The 20,873-nt window shown below is 45.1% G+C and overlaps 2 protein-coding genes across 6 annotated transcripts in view; one reads left to right on the top strand and one right to left on the bottom strand.

The window, feature by feature from the left end:
• LOC144807723 (uncharacterized) overlaps positions 1–20,873 on the bottom strand; it is a 1,505,442-nt gene that overhangs the window by 178,508 nt on the left and 1,306,061 nt on the right. For 4 of the 5 annotated variants that reach the window (XM_078673385.1, XM_078673387.1, XM_078673384.1 and 1 more), the window contains one exon: positions 3,179–3,324. The exons of the other annotated variant lie outside the window; for it this stretch is intronic. The gene's annotated coding sequence lies outside the window, so the exon portion shown is untranslated. The remainder of the gene's footprint in view (positions 1–3,178; positions 3,325–20,873) is intronic. 5 annotated transcript variants of the gene reach the window in all.
• LOC144807726 (uncharacterized) overlaps positions 9,343–20,873 on the top strand; it is a 49,693-nt gene continuing 38,162 nt past the window's right edge. The window contains exon 1 of the mRNA XM_078673392.1: positions 9,343–9,411. Within this exon, the coding sequence (XP_078529518.1) occupies positions 9,366–9,411 (46 nt within the window). The 5' untranslated portion in view covers positions 9,343–9,365. The remainder of the gene's footprint in view (positions 9,412–20,873) is intronic.

Here is a 20,873-nt window from a genome sequence, read left to right as displayed (position 1 = left end):
TTAAAAAACCGGTCCGAAAGGAAGGAGCGGAACCACTCAAGGGCCTTCCCACCAATACCCACCTCCTCCAGACGCCGCAACAAAATGTCATGAGACACCGTGTCGAATGCGGCGCTCAGATCTAACAATAGGAGCGCCGCAGTCTGCCCTACATCCAGCACTGACCGCAAATGCTCGGTCATAAAGAGCAGAGCCGTTTCAGTGCTGTGTTGAGAGCAGAACCCATTTTGACTCTCGTCAAGAATGTTATTGCGAGAGAGATGGGTAGACAGGACGGTGTTCACGTGAGCCTCAATGACCTTAGCGGGCCAAGGCAGGAGGGAGATGGGCCGGTATTTTTCCGGGAGCAAGGGGTCAAGATTGGGTTTCTTCAGGATAGGGCTGACCACAGCTTGCTTCCAGGAGGGAGGAACCACGCCCTCGGTGAGGGAGAGATTAATAAGATCCAGGATGGGCTCACGACACATCGGAGGAAGAAGATGAACACATAGAGACCGAAACGTCGACTATCGCCTTTTCCTAATACTAATTTATTTACAATTTTTATAATAAGTAGGCACGAGCGGAAAATCCGTTACGTCCGCGGATTTTTCGGATTTTTAGTGAATACGCAATCCGCGTATTTTACGTATTTTCCACAAAATCCGAGAAAAAAAAATCCGCGGATGTAACGGGTTCAAAAGTTGAACCCCCACTCATGTAACTATTTTACAATGGCGCCAGCAAGCTGCCAGCGCCGTTGTAAAATAGTTACAAAGTTATCTTGCACAGGAACCACTAGATAAAACAAAGCAGGTGCTGCTTTATTTTATCTAAGTGCTTCCTGTGCAAGCTAATTTTGTAACTATTTTACAACGGCGCTGGCAGCTTTCTGGCGCCATTGTAAAATACGACAGCAACAGCAGCTCACTCAAGAGACCCCTGCGCCCTTCGGCGCGATTGCATAGTAACACACACATGGTCGCTGGAACTAGTTGAAGCTCAAATGCAGTGACTCATTTATCAGCCCAGAAACAATAATCGAGAGCGTCGTCGAGGCTGGGCAATGTGCCTTCTTTACCAAATCTACCGTGGAAAATCAGCTGTGATGCTGGATAGCCTTTGCATCCTTGACTTTCACGAGCCAATACCCATGAGTAGGCACATTGTGTTCGCACGGGTTTCTGCACGTTCGCGAGCGTTTTGTACAATGAAACCCTCGCGAACTTGCAGAAACCCGTGCGAACACAAAAAAAAAAGAAATACGCTAGGATCCGCGGATTTTGCGTATTTTCGAAATACGCAAATACGCAAATCCGCAAATCCGCGGATTGCCAATACGCAAAATCCGCTCACCCCTAATAATAAGGAAAGGTGACTGCAGAGCCTACAGTGACGTTTATGGATTCATTTTGAATATATTTTCCTGTGGGTCTGTTTGTATATTTGTATGAATTCCTGCCCTATTCTTTTTGATAAAATTGATATTTTTTCATATACACCCGTTTTTGCTTGTTTCTCTTTGGTGCATTTTCAAAGATTTTCAAAGTAATATTGTGTTTCTTTGTATGCCTACACAACTTTAAGAAATGTTCAAATTAATTTTTGGATTGAATTTCCAACCAGGGACCATTGAATTGCCACTCTTTGAAAGCATCTTTTGTTGCCAAGAGCTCTTTTTCAGTAAATGTATAATTCACCTAAGCAGGCGTCAGCTTCCGTGATCTATAAGCGACTGGATGCAACTGTCCAGTAACCTTATGTCGTTGAGATTATACTCCTCTTACTGCTTGATCCGAGGAATCCGTCTCAACATAAAATGGTTCAGTAGTGTCTGCATGCAAAAGTATTGGAACTGTGGTAAAGTCCTTTTTTAATGACTGAAAGGCTTCCTCCAACTCTTCTGTCCACTCAAAGCGAACACCTTTTCGGATTAAACGTGTAAGAGGAAGAATTTTCTGGGAGAATTCACTGATAAATCTTCGATAGAAGTTTACAAATCCAATGAAACTTTGAACCTCTTTAACACTTTCTGGAGACTTCCATTCAATCACGGCCTTGACTTTTCGCTCCTCCATGTTTATTGTTGGAGATAGAACAAAACCCAAGAACTCCACCTGCGAGACATTGAAAGAACACTCTCTAGTTTCATTAACAACTTGTTCTCCCTGAGTTTCTGTAATTGTCCCCTCACCTGTCCGTGATGTTTATCTTTGTCAGATGAATAGATCAAGATGTCGTCAATGTACACAATGGCACACTGATCGATATAATCACTGAGAATGTCATTGATGAAGTGTTGGAAAGCCGCGGGGGCATTGCATAGACCGCATGGCATAACTTGGTATTCAAACAGCCCGAATCTTGTTCTAAAAGCAGTTTTCCACTCATCTCCTTCGCGCATTCGAACAAGATGATAGGCTCCTCGGAGGTCCAATTTGGTATAGATCTGTGCCCCTTTTACTTGATCCAGCAAAACAGAGATAAGAGGAAGAGGATCGTGATTTTTCTTCATAATCTTGTTGATTGCGCGATAGTCTATGCAAGTCCACTGATCTCCCTCCTTCTTAGGCACGAAGAATAGGGGCGAAGAACACCTCTTCTGCATTTCTAGGCACAATTTTTTATTTTTCAACCAGACAACCGTACTTCACCTCATATGCTCGACCACTTGTGTCAACTGCATGCACCAAATCATTATCCTGAAAGTAACTCTCTTCATTAAAAAATGGCTCACAACTTGAACTATGCTTTCATACTCCAGAAAAAACATCACAAAAATTAGTCTGATTAATTACTCTTTTCCACTTATATTTTAATTTCAAAACATTGATTACCTTATCTAGTGTACGAATTATATTGATTACTAAAGTGAATAATTTATTTTTCACTTCAAAAGCCTGATCCACAATCTTCACTCTACTTTTCTTTTGCTTGTAAAAACACTCTTTTTTTTATAAATCTTAACATTTTTTAATAAATTTAAAACAATTCTGTTATAAAACATTCATCTACGAATGTCAATACATTGATTTCTCCTTCTATTACTATAGACAATATCATCTCCTTCTACAGGTCTAACATTTTTTGGGCGCTCTGCTTTTTCTTTGTATTTACAGATAATTTTTTTTCTTTGAAACAATATCCAGAAGTTTTTTACATTGCGTTAATTTCCTAAAAAACTCCTTTGTTTGCTTACCAGGAGCATTCTTTTTTTTCACTGAAGATTGTGTTTTGGATGAATCTTCTAATTGTGTTTTCTTGGCCAATAAACCATGTTTGTAACTTTTTCTTCTTCTTTCCTTCATCGGCATATTCTTTTATCTTTCTATAGATGATTACAATCTGTGGTAAAGAAAAAATAACATATTATAGACCACTACTAACATACTACATATCAATTACAATAAGTGAACCATATAAACACTAGTTTACAACATAAGTAAGTTTATAGCCCAGCAACTGTGTCACAGCAACAGTGCAGTACAGTTTCATTATTAATCTCACTCTCTGCCTGCACCATCTCACTCTTAGCGTGTCTTATCTCACTCTGTGCCTGTGTCTCATCTCACTATGTGCCAGTGTCTCATCTCACTCTGTGCCTGTGTCTCATCTCACTCTGTGCCTGCCCCATCTCTCTGTTTGTGTGTGTCATTTCTCTCTTTGCATGTCTCATCTCACTCTGTGCCTGTGTCTCATCTCACTCTGTGCCTGTGTCTCATCTCACTCTGTACCTGCCCCATCTATCTCTTTGTGTGATGAGACACACGCAAAGAGAGCAATGACACACACAAAGAGAGAGATGGGGCAGGTACAGAGTGAGATGAGACACAGGCACAGAGTACCCTTTAAGCTAAGAGATGCAAACTGTGAGGAGACACAGGTGATATTATTGAAAAATGTGAAAATATAATTCCCTATTTCACACAGACACTCAGTGTGATCCTTGTCAAAAATGTTAAAGCCATACATTTTACCAGAAAACATTCACCAGAGTGACATGAGACACACGCAAAGAGAGAAATTACACACACAAAGCGAGAGATGGGGCAGGTACAGAGTGAGATGAGACACAGGCACAGAGTACCCTTTAAGCTAAGAGATGCAAACTGTGAGCAGACACAGGTGACATTATTGAAAAATGTGAAAATATAATTCCCTATTTCACACAGACACTCAGTGTGATCCTTGTCAAAAATGTTAAAGCCATACATTTTACCATAAAACATTTACCAGAGTGAGATGAGACACACGCAAAGAGAGAAATGACACCCACAAAGAGAGAGATGGGGCAGGCACAGAGTGACATGAGACACAGGCACAGAGTGAGATGAGCCACACAAAGAGAGAGATGGGGAAGGTACAGAGTGACATCAGACACAGGCACAGAGTACCCTTTAAGCTAAGAGATGCAAACTGTGAGCCGACACAGGTGACATTATTGAAAAATTTGAAAATATAATTCCTTATTTCACATAGACACTCAGAGTGATCTTTGTCAACAATGTTAAAGCCATACATTTTACCATAAAATGTTTACCATTGTAAATCGTTTTAGACACAGAGCACAGCCCACATCAATGACCACTACATTACAAGGCAGAAATCTGACTTATTTCCAAAATACTTTTCCAATATGCACCAATAATTTTTTGCCAGCATTACATACTAACATGAGACACGATGCAAGAGAAACAGTACCCTTTAAGCTAAGAGATGCAAACTGTGAGCAGACACAGGTGAAATTATAGAAAAATGTGAAAATATAATTTCTTATTTCACACCGACACTCAGTGTGATACTTGTCAAAAAAGTTAAAGCCATACATTTTACCAAAAAACATTTAGCATAGTAAATCGTTTTAGACACAGAGCAAAGCCCATTTAAATGACCACTACATTACAAGGAAGAAACCTGACTCATTTCTAAAATACATTTCCAATATGCACCATTAAATTTTTTACCAGCATTACAAAACAACATGACACAAAATGCATGAATAAAGAAGCCCAATATGCTTCTTAATCTTCCCCATAGTGCATACAGCACTCTATCTATATTAAATGAATCATTACTCACCTTTAAAAATGCTTTTGAAGATTTAGAACAGTGTCAGTCACACACACCAGATTTTCTTAAGCAGAATCTCTGAAATGCACCTCCGACACTGCAACCACAAATGGCTCTGATTCCCTGTAATTATTCACACATATCCCTGGACTTAACCAATTAAAATTCTTCCCACACTTTTTCAAAACCAAACTAACATTTTAATTGGTTCTACATTTCAACACTTTCAAACGCACATAATATTCACCCATCCCCCAGTGCTCATTCAGCCTGTTACCATGGTAACTCCCACCTAACTCAGCACACAGGTGAAAAGTTCATCATATTATGTTGCAAATGAACTCAGCAAGTGTTTTTGAGCTCTCAATATACTCGCTAATCATGTGCAATGTTTCTTTCAATGACTTTTTCTCAACCATTAGAATTACTTCTTTCAAAAAACAAAAGCATGCACCCTAATTTTCAGTGGAGAATTTAAAAAAACGACCAATCATTTCTTCTGTTTCAAGTGTACTGAATCTCAACCACTTTTTTTTCATAACTCCTACTTTCAAACTGCCATTTCATTTCCACAACTCATCTGAATACAACCACATCTACCTTCAAGATGCCTAAAGTCTGGATTGTGGGTCATAGCTTTGTTCACTGGAGTGAAAAATATGAAGCAAACAGAGGTATTCCCAACCTTGATTTACCAAATGTGGATATAATGTGGATTGGACAGAGAGGATTGAGATGTCACCAATTGATACCATTGGTAAAATCCTTTATGCATCTACCACACCCTGACCTCATAATTGTGCATTGTGGTGGAAATGACCTGGGCACTTTGACTGGGGTAGGTCTGGAAATGCTTTTAAAGGACATCTTTGGGCAATTGATGTCACTTTTTCCAAAAACTGCCTTGGTATATTCTAATATATGCCAAAGGCAAAAATGGAACTGGTCCAACCAATTTTGTCCACAGATTGAGAAAGCAAGAAAACATGTGAATACATCTGTTTCTGCTTTCCTCAGAAACTATGGTATGGGTTCCATATACCACAACAACTTGCATTACAACATGCAAGGCATCTATAGGAGAGATGGTGTACATTTTACAGATGAGGGGAATAGAGTCTTCCTCTTGAATTTTAGACTCTGCATCTGTACCTACTTGTAGGTACAAAAAACACCCACATAACACAACAGCTCTTTTCAGAGCTACCCTACCTCTAAGCACACAAAATTTCTTTTTACTCTAATTTTTTACACAGTTTTTCCCTGTGGTGCGCTCAGGGTACGCATACCTGGAAGCGTGCATGGGAACGCGCCCAGCGCTTACTCCTGCCCCCTTTTAATCATTTCCCCCTTTTTATTTTCACCTCTTTTGTCTCGATTCTACCGAGACACAAGATGGAGGACTCTCCGGACTGTTTGGAATGTTGACAGACACCCGAGAGCCAATAAGCTTTCCGCTCACGCACTTCCGTGGCGCGCCAGGTGCGCTTACCGGTACGCGTACCGGTAAGCGCTCGAAGCGCGCAAATAGATATATATGTGTTTTTGAAGTTACTTTTCATAAAAACCACTGGAGCAATTTTAAACAAATATAGAAAACGCCCTACTACGTACCAATCCCTACCATTTTGCCAAGTTTGGTGTAATTCCGTTCAGCTGTTCGGGCTGTAGCCGTGTCTAAATGTCCTATGGAAAATTGCATGGGGAAAACACACTTGAAAGTGTTGAAATTTAGAACCAATTAAAATGTTAATTTGGTTTTGAATTTGTATGTGATGAAGTTTGATTGGTTATGTATATATCAAAAATGAGAGGAAAACACGACCATTTTGTGATAGTACTGTCTGAGGTACATTTGTGAGGAATTTTTGGTGTTCAATTTCTGGTGTGAGATTTACACAGTACTAACTCTTCTCCTGCTTTGTAAAAGGTAAGTTGTTAATTTGTAAGGGGAACTATGTTGTACACTTTAAGTTAATAGGAAAAATGTTTTCAGTTAGTTTTACTGTCCTTCTGATATAGTTATGGATTGAGATAGGCTTCATCACATGCAGTGCCTGATACTATACACTGCCCAAAGAAAACTTCACTGTTAAAAACTCAGAAGTACCTTTGTCAACTTGACCCCTACAGTTCCCTAACTCTACTAATATAGTTATATAAAGTATTTGAAAAAATGTGTGCATCTTCATTTTAAAGAACTAAATACTTGATAAAGCTAGTTTTATATTATGTATTACTAAAAACGATAAATGAAAGTGATTATTGTTTTCTGCAATTTACAGCAAGAAATTTCAAAATAAAATGGATCACAATGAAGAGACCGTTGAAATTTCTTTTGAATTTACCACTACATTTATTGAGATTTTAAATGTCCCTGATATTGACAGCACCAGTAATGAAGAAGTTTCTGTTGGAGGAGATGACATGAGGGATTTTTTGATCAGTCTCTTGACGGCGAATTTATCGAATGTTTGGAGACCATAGAGTTCCAGGAATCATCTTTGCAGACTTTTCATGAGGAGATTCCTGAGGATGTGATTGAAGAGGAAATTCTTGATGAGGACATGTTACTAGTTCTTTTAAATTATGAAAATTCAGAAGAATAAATTTATATTTAGAAATTAAAAATTGTTTGAGATATTATTCATTTTTATTTGTAATTTATGAGGTAGTAGCGAAGTGATTTTAGTATAAAGTGAGACTTATAGTATAGAGTGCAACATTTTTATGTTACATAGTAAGTATACTCATAGTTACTTCCCTTCCCCCACTATATTTTCTCCAATGTGTATTTGACATCTCTTCTTCATCTCCTACCTCCTTTCTCTCACTGTCTGTCTCTGATGCACCCTATCGCCGCCATTTTGTGTAGTTTCAGAAGAGAGTGAAATGTAATAGTTGAGAACCTGAAAAGGGGGCAGGGTAGAGCGCCCCTGACCCCCTAGGCCTTCTCATGGGGTCCCAAAAGGATCTGTTTCTCCTTTCCTGAGAGACTATGGTACGGGTTCCATATACCACAATAACTTGCATTACAACATGCAAGATATCTACAGAGGAGACGGTGTACATTTCTCAGATGAGGGGAACAGAGTCTTTCTCTTGAATTTTAGACTCTGCATCGGTACCTACTTGTAGGTACTTAATCACCCACATAACACAACAGCTCTTTTTAGAGCTAACCTACCTCTAAGCACTCCAAATTCTTATTTTACACTATTTTCTTTTCACTGTTTTTCCCTGTGCTATGCTCAGGGTACGCGTACCTGGAAGCTTACATGGGAATGCACCCAGCGCTTACCCCGCAATTTTTTTATTTTTTTTAAATCGTTTTTTTTGCCCTTCAGGGTCCTTCTAGGCCCCCCTCAGAAAACCTAGGGAGTCAGGGAGTGTCTACCCTGCCACCTTTTAATTATTTCCCCTTTTTTTTTCACCTCTTGTGTCTCGATTCTACCGAGACACAAGATGGTGGACTCTCCGGGCTGTTTGGAATGTTGACAGACACCCGAGAGCCAATCAACTTTCCGCTCGCGCACTTCCATGGCGCGCCGGGTGCGCTTACCGGTACGCGTACCGGTGGGCGCTCGAAGCGCGCATATAGATATATATGTGTTTTTGAAATTAATTTTCGTAAAAACCACTGGAGCAATTTTCACCAAATATAGAAAAGGCACTTCTGCGTACCAGTCCCTACATTTTTGCAAAGTTTGGTGTAATTCCATTCAGCGGTTCGGGCTGTAGCCGTGTCTGAACGTCCTGTGGAAATTAACATGGGGAAAACACGTTTTGGGACCCCCCTTTTTTCTCGGCCCCCGCATGACGAATCCCCCCGAAACTTCCAGAGAAGGAGCAGACCGGAGCATGCCTAAATTTTGGAAAATTATATATATATATATATATATATATATATAACACATTCTTAAACTTTTTAGAAACACTCAGTCACCGGATTATGTCATGAGTGATTTAATTTGAGATGACATCAGTGATGTCACTGACCATGTCATGAGTGATGTAATATATGACGTCATCAGTAGTGCATTGCGGGGGCACAAGTAATTGTTAGCTTAGCCAACTATAACGGCTAAATTTCTCTGGTATTGTACAAGTGAAATGTCAGCCTAACTATAACGTTCTTGCTGTAACCTGTGTTTTTTTCAGTGACTTTCTAAGGTTTATTATTTGCTAAATATATATATATATAGCTCTACCCTAAGATGCCACTGCTTGAATCTTCGACTTCATTGACAAAAATTATTTTCTTAAAGTTTTTCAGGAGCTGGGATGCCTCCAGCTGAGGGAAACACATCAAAGCCATGGATTCCCCACGACTCTATTCTTTTCTTCTAACCGTGATCACAGGTCAGTGACCTTATATGACAGAAGTCACACATAAGTACACTATGAGTACTCACCAGAGGGATTAAATACCCTATAATTAATCATGGTGTATGGACAAGTGAGATAGACATTCCGACCCTATGCATTATGGACCCTTGCAAAGCTCCACTTAATCAATCATGCTACGCAGCTGTACTCTGGTGCAGCCGCTTTCAATTGCATACTGTATTTATGTATGGTAAAATTATGTATTTAATAAATAAAACACATTTTATTGAATATAGGGATTTGAAAAATGGTCCGTGGTAAATACACTGCTTAAATTTACCCAAAACTATGGGGCTTATTTTCAAGAGGGTTGTGCCACGTTTGCACCATGCAGTGTGGTGGAGGTGAGATGCAAACCTTTAAGTCAGATTTTTGAAACCACACAAAGTCACTTTGCGTAGCTCTGAGTGGCTTCTGGAATCTGGAGTACGCAACATAGCGCACATCGCTGTTTTGGGTTACTGAGGCCTGGGCAGGCATTCCATGAGTGTTGCGTGGGTGTTCCCATGCAAAGCCCATATATTTTGATGCATCCTGGGATTTACAATAACTTGTGAACCTGAAAATGCACCAAAATCTTATACCTTCCCAGGGGAGGCGTAAGAAGAAGAAATATCTCTATTTCTTCTAATTTCTCTCTTTCTATGTGTGCTGAATTCTGCACCTTTACATCCTTCTGCACCAATTGCATCCTGCAGCACACACAGAAAGAGGAATCTGCCACCCAGGATTGTTTTTCAACAGAAAGGTGTCCTTTCCTGCAGGAAAACAATCCTACATGTAACAAAGACAGCCTTGTGCCATGGTGCCTGCAGTGGCGCTAGTATGCCAACAGGGTGTAGGCAAATGGATAGGACTGCAGCATATTGCCTTAAGTAGGGCACATTCCTGCCATTTCCCTGTCACGCAGTGCAGCGAGGTAACCTCCTGCACCACACTGCTTCAAAAGCACATCAATGAGCCCCTACATTCAGAGATTTATTCATCCACTTGAACTAGTAGTTCGTCTGGTAAGTTGTACCAAACAAGCATTTCCTGGTGATGTACTGTCCAATCCATAGGACATATACCATGGGCTGGTTCTCAAGAGTATAATTGTGCACAATGTTGATTTATGGACAGGAAAAATCCAGCCTGATGCACAAGTGCTTACTTTCCCTTTTCTTTTTGATTTCTCCCAACTAACCTCCCCCTCCTCTTTTTAGAGTTTCGGGGTGATCTGGTCTCCTTCCCACTCTGAATGGGGATGAAAGAGTTCTTAAATGAGATCCACTCTGCATGAAAGGGAGTATGAGGCTGATCTGACACCCCTTTCACATATATTGGATGCGCGGTCCACTGTCAGCGTCCACTGGAGCTGTTATAATACAGATGAAATCAGCCTCCATAGACCCTAAAATAAAAATGCCTCCGTTGGCAGGCAGACCTCACGTGGTCCCCTGTATCTGCAAACTTACACCATGTGCAGACGCCGTCTGGGATTTCCAATCCCCCACCAGAGGTACCCCCTCCCCGGTACTTTCACTCATTGTCAGTCTCCTCCAGGAGACCCGCTGCCCTTCGTGGCCCGCCTCTCCCTCTAACAGGCCGGGGGGCAGGAAGCTGAGCTATCCTGTGGTGCCAAAGAATCCCAAGAGGCTCCAGTTCGGTCTTTCCAGCCCGCTACACCCACAACCAGTTGTTGCCTTTCTGGTCTCATTGGGGGCTCGTGAGGCTCTCCACTCACCTCCGGCAGCTTGGGCTGACATGCGGGGCTCTCTTCGTCATCCTGGGAGTCCCGCCCACAAACAGCCTGCAACTCTGCCTGACTTCCACGGCGCTCTCCTCGTTCACCGGAGAGCCCCGCCTACAAACAGGAAATCTTTGCCTGTCTTCCAGCGCCGCTGGAGATATCGATCCCAGCTCTGGACTCGGGTCAAAGGTGGGGAGCGGGGAGGCGTATTCCTCCCAGACAGTCAATGCTGGGAGCAGGACACCCTTCCAGACCATGCAGACTGGCAGCCCTGCCAATCCGCATGAGCTCTCTTCACTCCCTTGATCCCAGCACCACCAAGGGAGAAGAGGAAGCACTCCACAAGCGCTTTCCATCAGCCGTTAAAGCGCTCACCTTGCGCTATGGTTTTTCAAGACATGGAGGGCACCAGCAAAGTGTCCTCCGGTAGGCCAGCACATCGGCGCTCTTCAGTAAGACAGCAGCTTCACTCCCATGAGGTAGGGAGCCCCAGGTGGCGGTTCCTGGCAGTCCGGCAGCCTGCCAGCCACACGTTTCAAGTCAGCACCAACAGCACCGCCCACATGGGGTCAAAGCCCCAAATCTTATGCCAGCTATGTTCTTTGTTCTCCCCCTGACACAGGGGTCTGTGCCGGTCAAAACCAGTTCTGAAGGCACTCACACCTTTCTCTAAAGGTGCACGACCACCTCCTTTGTCAGTGTAGGCCCTGGCCCCAGACACAACACAGCGGGCGGGGCCATCATTGTACAAGGCAGGCACATACCTATTTAGGGTCAGGGGCTATTCCTCCCACCATTCCAAAGGCAGTTGGGCCTATTCAGCCTAGTGCTGACTCACCCTGCCCTTCTGAAGCCACAGCACCTCCCCAGTCCCTGTCACTCAGAGCCAGACATGCAATACACATCAGGCAGGCACAGAGACACATAGCACACACAAATGCCCACTTCTAAAAGTGGTAAAAAAGGGGGTGGTAATGGACGGAGCATCTGAACCAATCAAACACTCACACCCAGTCAAAAGATCTGGGTTTATTCCATCACCGCTCTTTAGCCCCTGAACTGGGGTGGCAGAGTGGGCTAAAGAACGGTGATGGATTAAACCCATATCTTTTGACTGGGTCTGAGTATTTGATTGATTCAGATGCTCCGTCCATCACCACCCCCTTTTGTACCGCTTTGGCCGCCATAAGTGTGGCAGGGTATGCTCAGACATGAGTACCTTGCTCACTTTGCCACTGGATTCAAGCAAGCCGGGCTGAAGAAGGCTGCAATGCCAGAAACCGGTCCTCGGAAGCTTTTTTCCGGTCCAGGGAAGGCATGGCTTGGCAGTTCGGGCTGGACTGTTCCCATGAGGCACAGGGTCAGACTGATTTGCATATAGCCATGTCTGAACTGGGGTGGCAGAGTGGGCTAAAGAACGGTGATGGATTAAACCCAGATCTTTTGACTGGGTGTGAGTGTTTGATTGATTCAGATGCTCTGTCCATCACCACCACCCCCTTTTGTACCACATCTAAAAGTGGAATTTCTAAAATAGTGATCATAAATATGCGCACACCATTGCCCAGCATTTATTACCACTATTTGAAACATATCAAACTTGACCACACTACTTTTCTCATTTCAGGAATTACCATTGAATCACATATCAGGGAATCCCCAATACATTCATATGAGAGGGCAGCCTCACAGCAGTGAGAAACTAAATAGGTTGTTTGCCACTACCAGGACATACCACACAGTTAAGGTACATGTCCTTCCTTTTACCTACAGCACACCCGGCCCATAGGGCTAGCTAGGGCGTACCTTAAGGGTGACTGATATGTAGTTAAAGGGGAGTCACAGACGTGGCAACCACTTTATAAGCCACGTCACAGCAGCAGTAAACTGTGCGTACAGGCCCTGCAATGGCAGAGACCTGAGACAGGTTTGAAAGGCTACTTTGGTGGGTGGTGCAATCAGCGACTTAATCCCACCAGTAGCATTTAATTTACTGGCCCAGGTATATGAGATACCACTTCACAAGGGGTGCGTCAAGGGCGCTTTTTGGCCCTGACTTTGTTTTTATTGTTTTTAAACTGTTGTTCAATTTCTTTTCTCTTCTGCTGATGCGCCAACATCAGTAGGCAGAGAAACCCCGACCCTAATGTTTGGTGATCATATGCTATTATTATCTGAAACCCTGCGTGGGCTTCAGTGTGCTTCGCGTTATTTTGAGAAATTTTGTGGGCTGAGGGCTCTTGTAATTAATACAGATAAAATGATGTATGTCTTTAAGTCAACACAATTCATTTAAAAGCAGTATTTTATTGGGGGAGGACATTTTGGAGTGTTCTGGTGGTTTTGGGTATTTGGCTGTGACTCTAGCCCCAAATGTATCCGGGAGCCCATAAATAAGACATGGTCTCTTAAGCATCTCAGAACTTGCTGGAATATTAGTAAATGAACTTAGCCTTCTTAAACTGAGCCAATCAGCCAGGTTCTCCAAATGTACCATGCAAAGGTGCTGGCTTCAGTCCCTTGTGGTGCTGAACTTTGGGGATTTCTTTTACTTACTAATACAGTAAATAATTTTCTGAGGACAGTAACACATACTCCACAAGGTACCCCCATCAAACCACTGTTGATGGATCTGGGTAGAAAAGCTGTGGCACGGATTATGGATCACCAAGAAATGGCCAGCCCTACAGCGGCTCTTAAAGGTGTTATTTCGGCAGACTGCTCTAAAAAAAATAGGATGGCTACCAAAAATTAAAACAATCTCTATCAGTTATTGGTATGACAGCTATTGCATGATCCTTCTGTATCAACTGCTGTAATCTGAAAAGAACAGCGTCAGTAAGCAAACCTTTTAGTCGAGACACGTATAGGGGAATGTACATCAATGATTGGAAGGTTTTTGTACTTTAAATCCAGCTGTTCTTTTGAGCTATACTGGGAGTGTAGATCAGTCCCTCTCGATAGGAAACTATGGGGCATATTAGCAAGAACCTCGTTTAATTTATCGCTGTTTTAGCGGCAGGAAACTGCAGCTAAAACGGCGATAACGGGCTTGCTAATATGCGTAATAGAATTCCCATACAAGCCCAGGTTAGATGTGAAGGACATCTAACCTGGGCTTCTATTGGAATTCTGTAACGCATATTAGCAAGCCCATTATCGCCGTTTTAGCAGCAGTTTCTTGCCGCTAAAACGAAGATAATTTTAACGACGTTCTTGCTAATATGACCCTATTTTTCCTATTCAGGGTGATATCCCTCCCAATTAAATACTTTACCAAAAACTGGAGTACTTATAGGGATTACAAATGCCTTCATTGCCCATCGAGTGAGGAATCCCTTTCACATGTGTTGTTTGTAAGTCCAGCTTATTTAAATACCCGGAGGAAATGGCTTTCATCTATATGTAGACCTTTGGGTTCTAAAACTAGTATTGTAGCAATGAGAATTTTAATGACTAATTGCAGTCTCTTGATTGCATGCTCTGTAGTTAGGTTTTTGGGATGAATGTGGGCCATTGGACACCGAACAAACACCAAGTGAACGCTATGAGATTATATTAATGTTTAAATATTTTTTAAAATATTTAAATTGGATTTTTTTGTGAGTTGTAATGTATACTGTGCCACTTACTTTTGTACTTTGCTGTTATATATTTCACTCAGATATTATTGATGCTTATATCACAGTGTTTTAAAATGCTTCACATTTTATTAATTTGAAATTTGTTTATGTTGCTTGCTTGCTTTTATGACCTTATTTTTTGAAATAAAGCCAATTGAATCAAATTGAATCATATTTAGGGGCATATTTGCAAAGAATTGATGCAAAACAGCACAGCAAGCAATGTTGCCGGGCTGCGTCACCTTGAGAGATTAGAAATATGGCTGTTGGACATGGCCCGTCTTAGCAGACTTTTGCCTAAAACCTATTGATTGTATTTCTCCTGCTTTTTTCAGATTCTCCTTTTGTGGCTTGGGGCTCTGGGCACGTTCCCCCTTTAATGCAGTGTGAAAGTGTGCATGCCCTTACAACAGATGCTAGGAAGGAGTGCTTACCTGATTGGTTTAGGTGTTTTAACTGTGAGCACCCTGTAAAATGTTTTACCACATACCCAGGGCAGGTACTGCACTCTCTACTACTGGACCACAGCACTGATTGTGCCATCCTCAAGAATTGCCTTTCAAACATGTCACAGGTCTGTGGGTGAGCAGTTGTGCTTAGGCTCAGGATGGCATTTCTAACTTCCACTGCCATTGGATAACCACTAGGGGAAGCCATGATGGGCAGAGCAAGTGGCAAGCTAAAGGGAGGGCAGATACACATGGGTGCTCCATGCTCAGGTAGTGAAGAACCCCTGAAAGTTTCCCCTAGCAAAGAGGTTGTCTCCTCCCATGGGTCACCGAAGGGTTTTGATTCTCTTTTAGTGGCCCTAGGGTGGGCACTTTCCCACTATAATGCAGTGTGAATGTGCATGCACGTGCCCTTCCTACACACGTTAGGAAGTGGTGCTATCATGGTCTTTTTAAACATGTGTCAAGCCTGCCATTGCAAGCCTGTGTGCGTGCACTTGCACCTATGTGTGTTTAAACATATGTCAAGCCGGCCATTGCAGGCCTTTGCGTACGCCAATGCACTTATGCTCTGGCTGGCCAATTCCGAGGGAACCTTTCACTACCACTAGAGCATATGGTCCGGGATACCCGCCACCCCTTCCACCATCAATCCCAATGGTAGGAGACAGACACAGTTTTGAACTTTTGGAAGGCAGGGGGACCTCGCGACCCCCCCGGCCATATTTATTAAAATATGAAACAAATTTAAAACTTTAAATAAAAACGTTTCATTTATCATGTACGAAATTCAACTTCCATTACACTTGATGAAGACAGGTATTGAGGCTAACCTTAACAAATCTCTAATACAAAGATTTTCCTAGCCGAGGCTAACATCATGGCATCGTGCATTGTATACAAATTTTGTACATCCTATCGTTAAGGGCCAACGGCAAGGTCTTAACCGGTGTCAGATGCCTATCACCAAATCAGCGCTCTCGTAGTGGCGCATGCGCAGAGGGCTCTACCCTCGTAGCCAACCGTAACTTCCCTTGTCATGGAGGCCCCTTTTCCACTCGGCGCCATCTTAAGGTCGTCCGAGTTCCCGTGCGGGGTAACCGTAAGAAGGACAGCGTAGACTCCCCCCCTTTCCCCGCACTCTCTTCCGCCGCAGCGGATATCCGCCCCCCGGGAAATTCGTGGGAGGTGCATATAACCGTCTGCCCCTGGGAGAGGCCTATGGCCGTCTCCCCCCCTGGGAGGGGCCTATGGCCATCTCCCCCTGGGCAATCCCATCCGTACTGGGTGCCGCCCCCCCGTGGGAGGGGCCAATGGCCGCCTCCCCCCAGGCGCTCCCATCCATACTGGGTGGCGCCCCCACTAGGGACCTTGAAAACTGCTCACCGATCATGACCTTACCGCCCGACCGAAGACTAATAAATACGACAGTTTAAGAACCTACTAAATGGAGAAAAAGACAACCTATGCAAAATTTCTATCGCAGCTGTGTGCATTTCTCACCGTTACTCCCGTCCTTGTGGAGCGGGAATCCCCAATCCTATACATATTGCTACAAAGGAGAAAAAGTCATACGATACTGTTTATCCACCTCTACAAAGGAAAAAGAGGCCTATCAACAGGTAGTCAGTTGTGTTAACAATCTCGACTCAGTCTGGACACCACGTTCTCTGTGCCCTAATCAAATGCTGATTACCATCTTGCTTCATCCCGAACTCTGCATCAGGGGCTGGTGGGTGGGTCAAAAAACTGCTGCTTGTTCCCTTGAGGAGGGCTCACGAGCGACAAGTGGTGCAACCTTCAGAGCGCGTGAACAAGAGGACGCCTGCATGGGCCCCGCGCCTTTTAACCTTCCACGAGGAGGCGGGGCGGCATCCCCCTCCCGCCCACAAGTGCACAGACTTCCGGGCGGGGGTTTAGGACAACCCTCATATGCGTCCGGGGCGTGCTCCGGCCACGCCACTTCAGGCATACCAGCCGGGGCGACGCCCCTCGCCTGCACAAGGTTTCCCGGGCGGGCGGGGCACCCAGCCATACGTTCGGGATGACCGAGAGGTCCCCCCTTTCCATATGGTCCGGGATGCCCGCCACCCCTTCCACCATCAATCCCAATGGTAGGAGACAGACACAGTTTTGAACTTTTGGAAGGCAGGGGGGCCTCGCGACCCCCCCGGCCGTATTTATTAAAATATAAAACAAATTTAAAACTTTAAATAAAAACGTTTCATTTATCATGTACAAAATTCAACTTCCATTACACTTGATGAAGACAGGTATTGAGGCTAACCTTAACAAATCTCTAATACAAAGATTTTCCTAGCCGAGTCTAACATCATGGCATCGTGCATTGTATACGAATTTTGTACATCCTATCGTTAAGGGCCAACGGCAAGGTCTTAACCGGTGTCAGATCCCTATCACCAAATCCGCCCTCTCGTAGTGGCGCATGCGCAGAGGGCTCTACCCTCGTAGCCAACCGTAACTTCCCTTGTCATGGGGGCCCCTTTTCCACTCTGTGCCATCTTAAGGTCGTCAGAGTTCCCATGCGGGGTAACCGTAAGAAGGACAGCGTAGATTCCCCCCCCTTTCCCCGCACTCTCTTCCGCCGCAGCGGATATCCGGCCCCCGGGAAATTCGTGGGAGGGGCATATAGCCGTCACCCCCTGGGAGGGGTCTATCGCCGTCTGCCCCTGGGAGGGGCCTATTGCCGTCTCCCCCTGGGCGATCCCATCCGTACTGGGTGCCGCCCCCCCGTGGGAGGGGCCAATGGCCGCCTCCCCCCAGGCGCTTCCATCCATACTGGGTGGCGCCCCCACTAGGGACCTTGAAAACTGCTCACCGATCATGACCTTACCGCCACAGGCCAGATAGTTGACCGACTATCTTCCCCCCCCCCACAACACCTATAGGTCATGTCTCCTCAATCCCACTAGCCAGGCTAGGAAGTCTCCTATCAATATGTCATTCCCCGCCCTGGACAGGTGTACACCATCGTGAGAATAACAGTGGTCCCCCCAGATGCACCCGTGAGGTATACTGTGAAGGTGGGCAGACCGAAACAACTTCTCCATCTTATTGTTGACCCTCTTTACCGAATGGTTCAACGCTGTTGTGGACCGCCCACCCCTCCATACCCTCCTGGGAATAATGTGTGACCAGGCTAGTGTGCTCCCCGGGAGGGTTTTCGCCAACCAACTAACTGTTGTCAGTATGTGCTCGATTAAGGCCCGTCTGCCCAATCTCACCAAGTCATTGCCCCCAATGTGCACTATGACTACTGATGGCGGTGACCTGTGCCGCCCTACCAATTCTTCGACAAAACATTGCAGTTGGTCAATGCCCAAACCGCCCCGTCCATGGAAGGACACCCTAAAACCATATTCCTCAGATGTGTGAATCGCATCTCCTGCTCTGAATATGTCCGCGGCCCGCCTCACGTATGAGTGGCCCACGACCCAGACCACTAGTCGTCCATCCTTTGCTCCTGACGTGGTGGATAGCTGATACTGGGCCGATCCCAGTTCCCGCCCTGCGTCACAGGTTCGTGAAACTGTAATCCAAACAAAAGACAAAGAACGTGAGTGCACATCTTCGGTGAATCACAACATATGCAACCGCACGTACCGTTTAAAACAGTCCGAAGACCATCGCCCCAACTGTTTAACCTTGTCTGCCTGCAGACCCCTGGCCGTCGCTTCCGTAGCGGCCCCAATCCTGAAAGAATGAGTCCCAAAATCACTTGGCTTCAAGCCCGCCGCTGCAATTGTCATTGCCAGCACCCTTTGGAACTGAAATCTTGTTAACGGGGTGCCGTCCGTATGCCGCAGCAAGGCCCCTCCCCATGTCGCCACCCTTTGCTGTAGGTAGGCCTCCACGTGTGCCATCGGACAACAAAGACTACCAAGAGCGTGCTGCAACACAATGCTACTCCCCTGGGCCTCTAGGTCTGTCTTGGACCTGGCAATCGTGATGAGCAGGGAATCCCCTCTCACTTGCACGTGGTCCCTACGCAGACCCCCCTCGGTATCCCTTTTATTGGTAGCCACTAGTTCGCCTATTCGCAGGGCCCCATAGAATGCCAGCGCAAATGCTGCCCGGAATAGGACAACTTCACTAGGTGAGGAGCATGTCGCCTCTAGTGCAGCAAGCAAGATGGTTAACCTGTCAAATCCGATTGGATGCCTAGTATCCTTCTTGCGCCCCTCTAGGCGCCGCCAGCCCCGCAGAGCCTTCCTCACCATGAAGGAACCTGTGGGGTCCCCGACCCCCCGGAGCTGAGCCATAAACGATATGGCGGCCTTATACCGACTGGCGGTTGCCGCCGACCGGCCTTCCTCATGAACAGCCACTAAAAATTGGGCAAAGGCGCCCTCCTGACCCCACTTATGCTCCCATGCGGGACCCAAAAAGGCGCAGTACGCACGGAACGCCCCTTCATAAGCTTTCCTTGTCCTGAGCCCTAGACTGGCTGCCACGAGGTCTTGTAATCCGGAGCGCCGATTTGCCACAGTGCTTCGGGAAATGGCGCTGCCGCTAGCTCCGCTGATGGTAAACACTCCCTGAATGCCTGCATTTTGAAATAAGAGAGCGCATCCGCTGCATTATTCAGTATTCCCGGCACATGTTTTGCCCTGAATTGCACATTCAGCTTTAAGCACTGCAACACAATTTCCTTTAACAATCGCAATATCCATTTGCAGCGTGCTGCCTGTTGGTTAATGCATTCTATTACAGTCATGTAATCAGACCAGAATATCACCGAAATATTCCTGAACTCTTCTGGCCAGGCCAATAATGCTACCCAAATCGGGAAAAACTCTAGGAAACCAATGTTGTTCGTCAGGCCACTTGTCGCCCACCACGCTGGCCATCTCTGGCCGACCAGCAATTCCCCAGGATTGCGCCAAACCCCACACTGCCCGCCGAGTCTGTCCAAAGACCCAACTCTGCTGACGAGGCCGGGGCCTTGGTCCAGACTACCCGGCCATTGAAGTCCGCCAGGAATGCCAACCAAACGGCCTCGTGCGATGGTGCCCTTCCCTGAGGCCCACCATTCCCTGAGGCCCACCATGGCCTGAGCAATGGATCGTGAGAAAGGGCATCACCCGTAGCGCAAAATTTAGCTGTCCCACAGTTTGCTGCAGTCGGTGCAGTGTCACTTTGCCACTTTTAAGACATTGCTGCAAGGAGGCCCTGAATTTGGCGACCTTTTCCATCGGCAAACGGAAGCAGCCTTCCACGGAGTCTAGTTCGATGCCCAGAAACTCCAGGGAGGTAGTCGGCCCCACCGTCTTACCTGGTGCCAACGGCACCCCGAAACGCCGCATGAGCACGCAAAAATCCTGCAATGCCCTTGCACAGTCCCGAGAGCCAGCTGGGCCGAGAAACAAGAAATCATCCAGATAATGCATCACATGCTGATGCCTTGAGGCCCTTGAGAATGCCCATTCCAGAAACGAGCTAAACATTTCAAAATAAGCACAGGAAATTGAACAACCCATCGGCATGCACATGTCCATGTAATATCTTCCCTGGAATGCAAACCCCAACAAATGCTGATCCTTGGGATGAACCGGCAGCAGCCTAAATGTGGATTAAATATCCGATTTAGCTAGCAGCGCCCCAGGACCC

Source organism: Lissotriton helveticus, chromosome 1_2 (genome assembly GCF_964261635.1).
Source record: "Lissotriton helveticus chromosome 1_2, aLisHel1.1, whole genome shotgun sequence".
NCBI classification, from domain to species: domain Eukaryota; kingdom Metazoa; phylum Chordata; class Amphibia; order Caudata; family Salamandridae; genus Lissotriton; species Lissotriton helveticus.
Note: the sequence above shows the minus strand (reverse complement) of the source record. Positions and strands in the feature narration are given on the sequence as shown.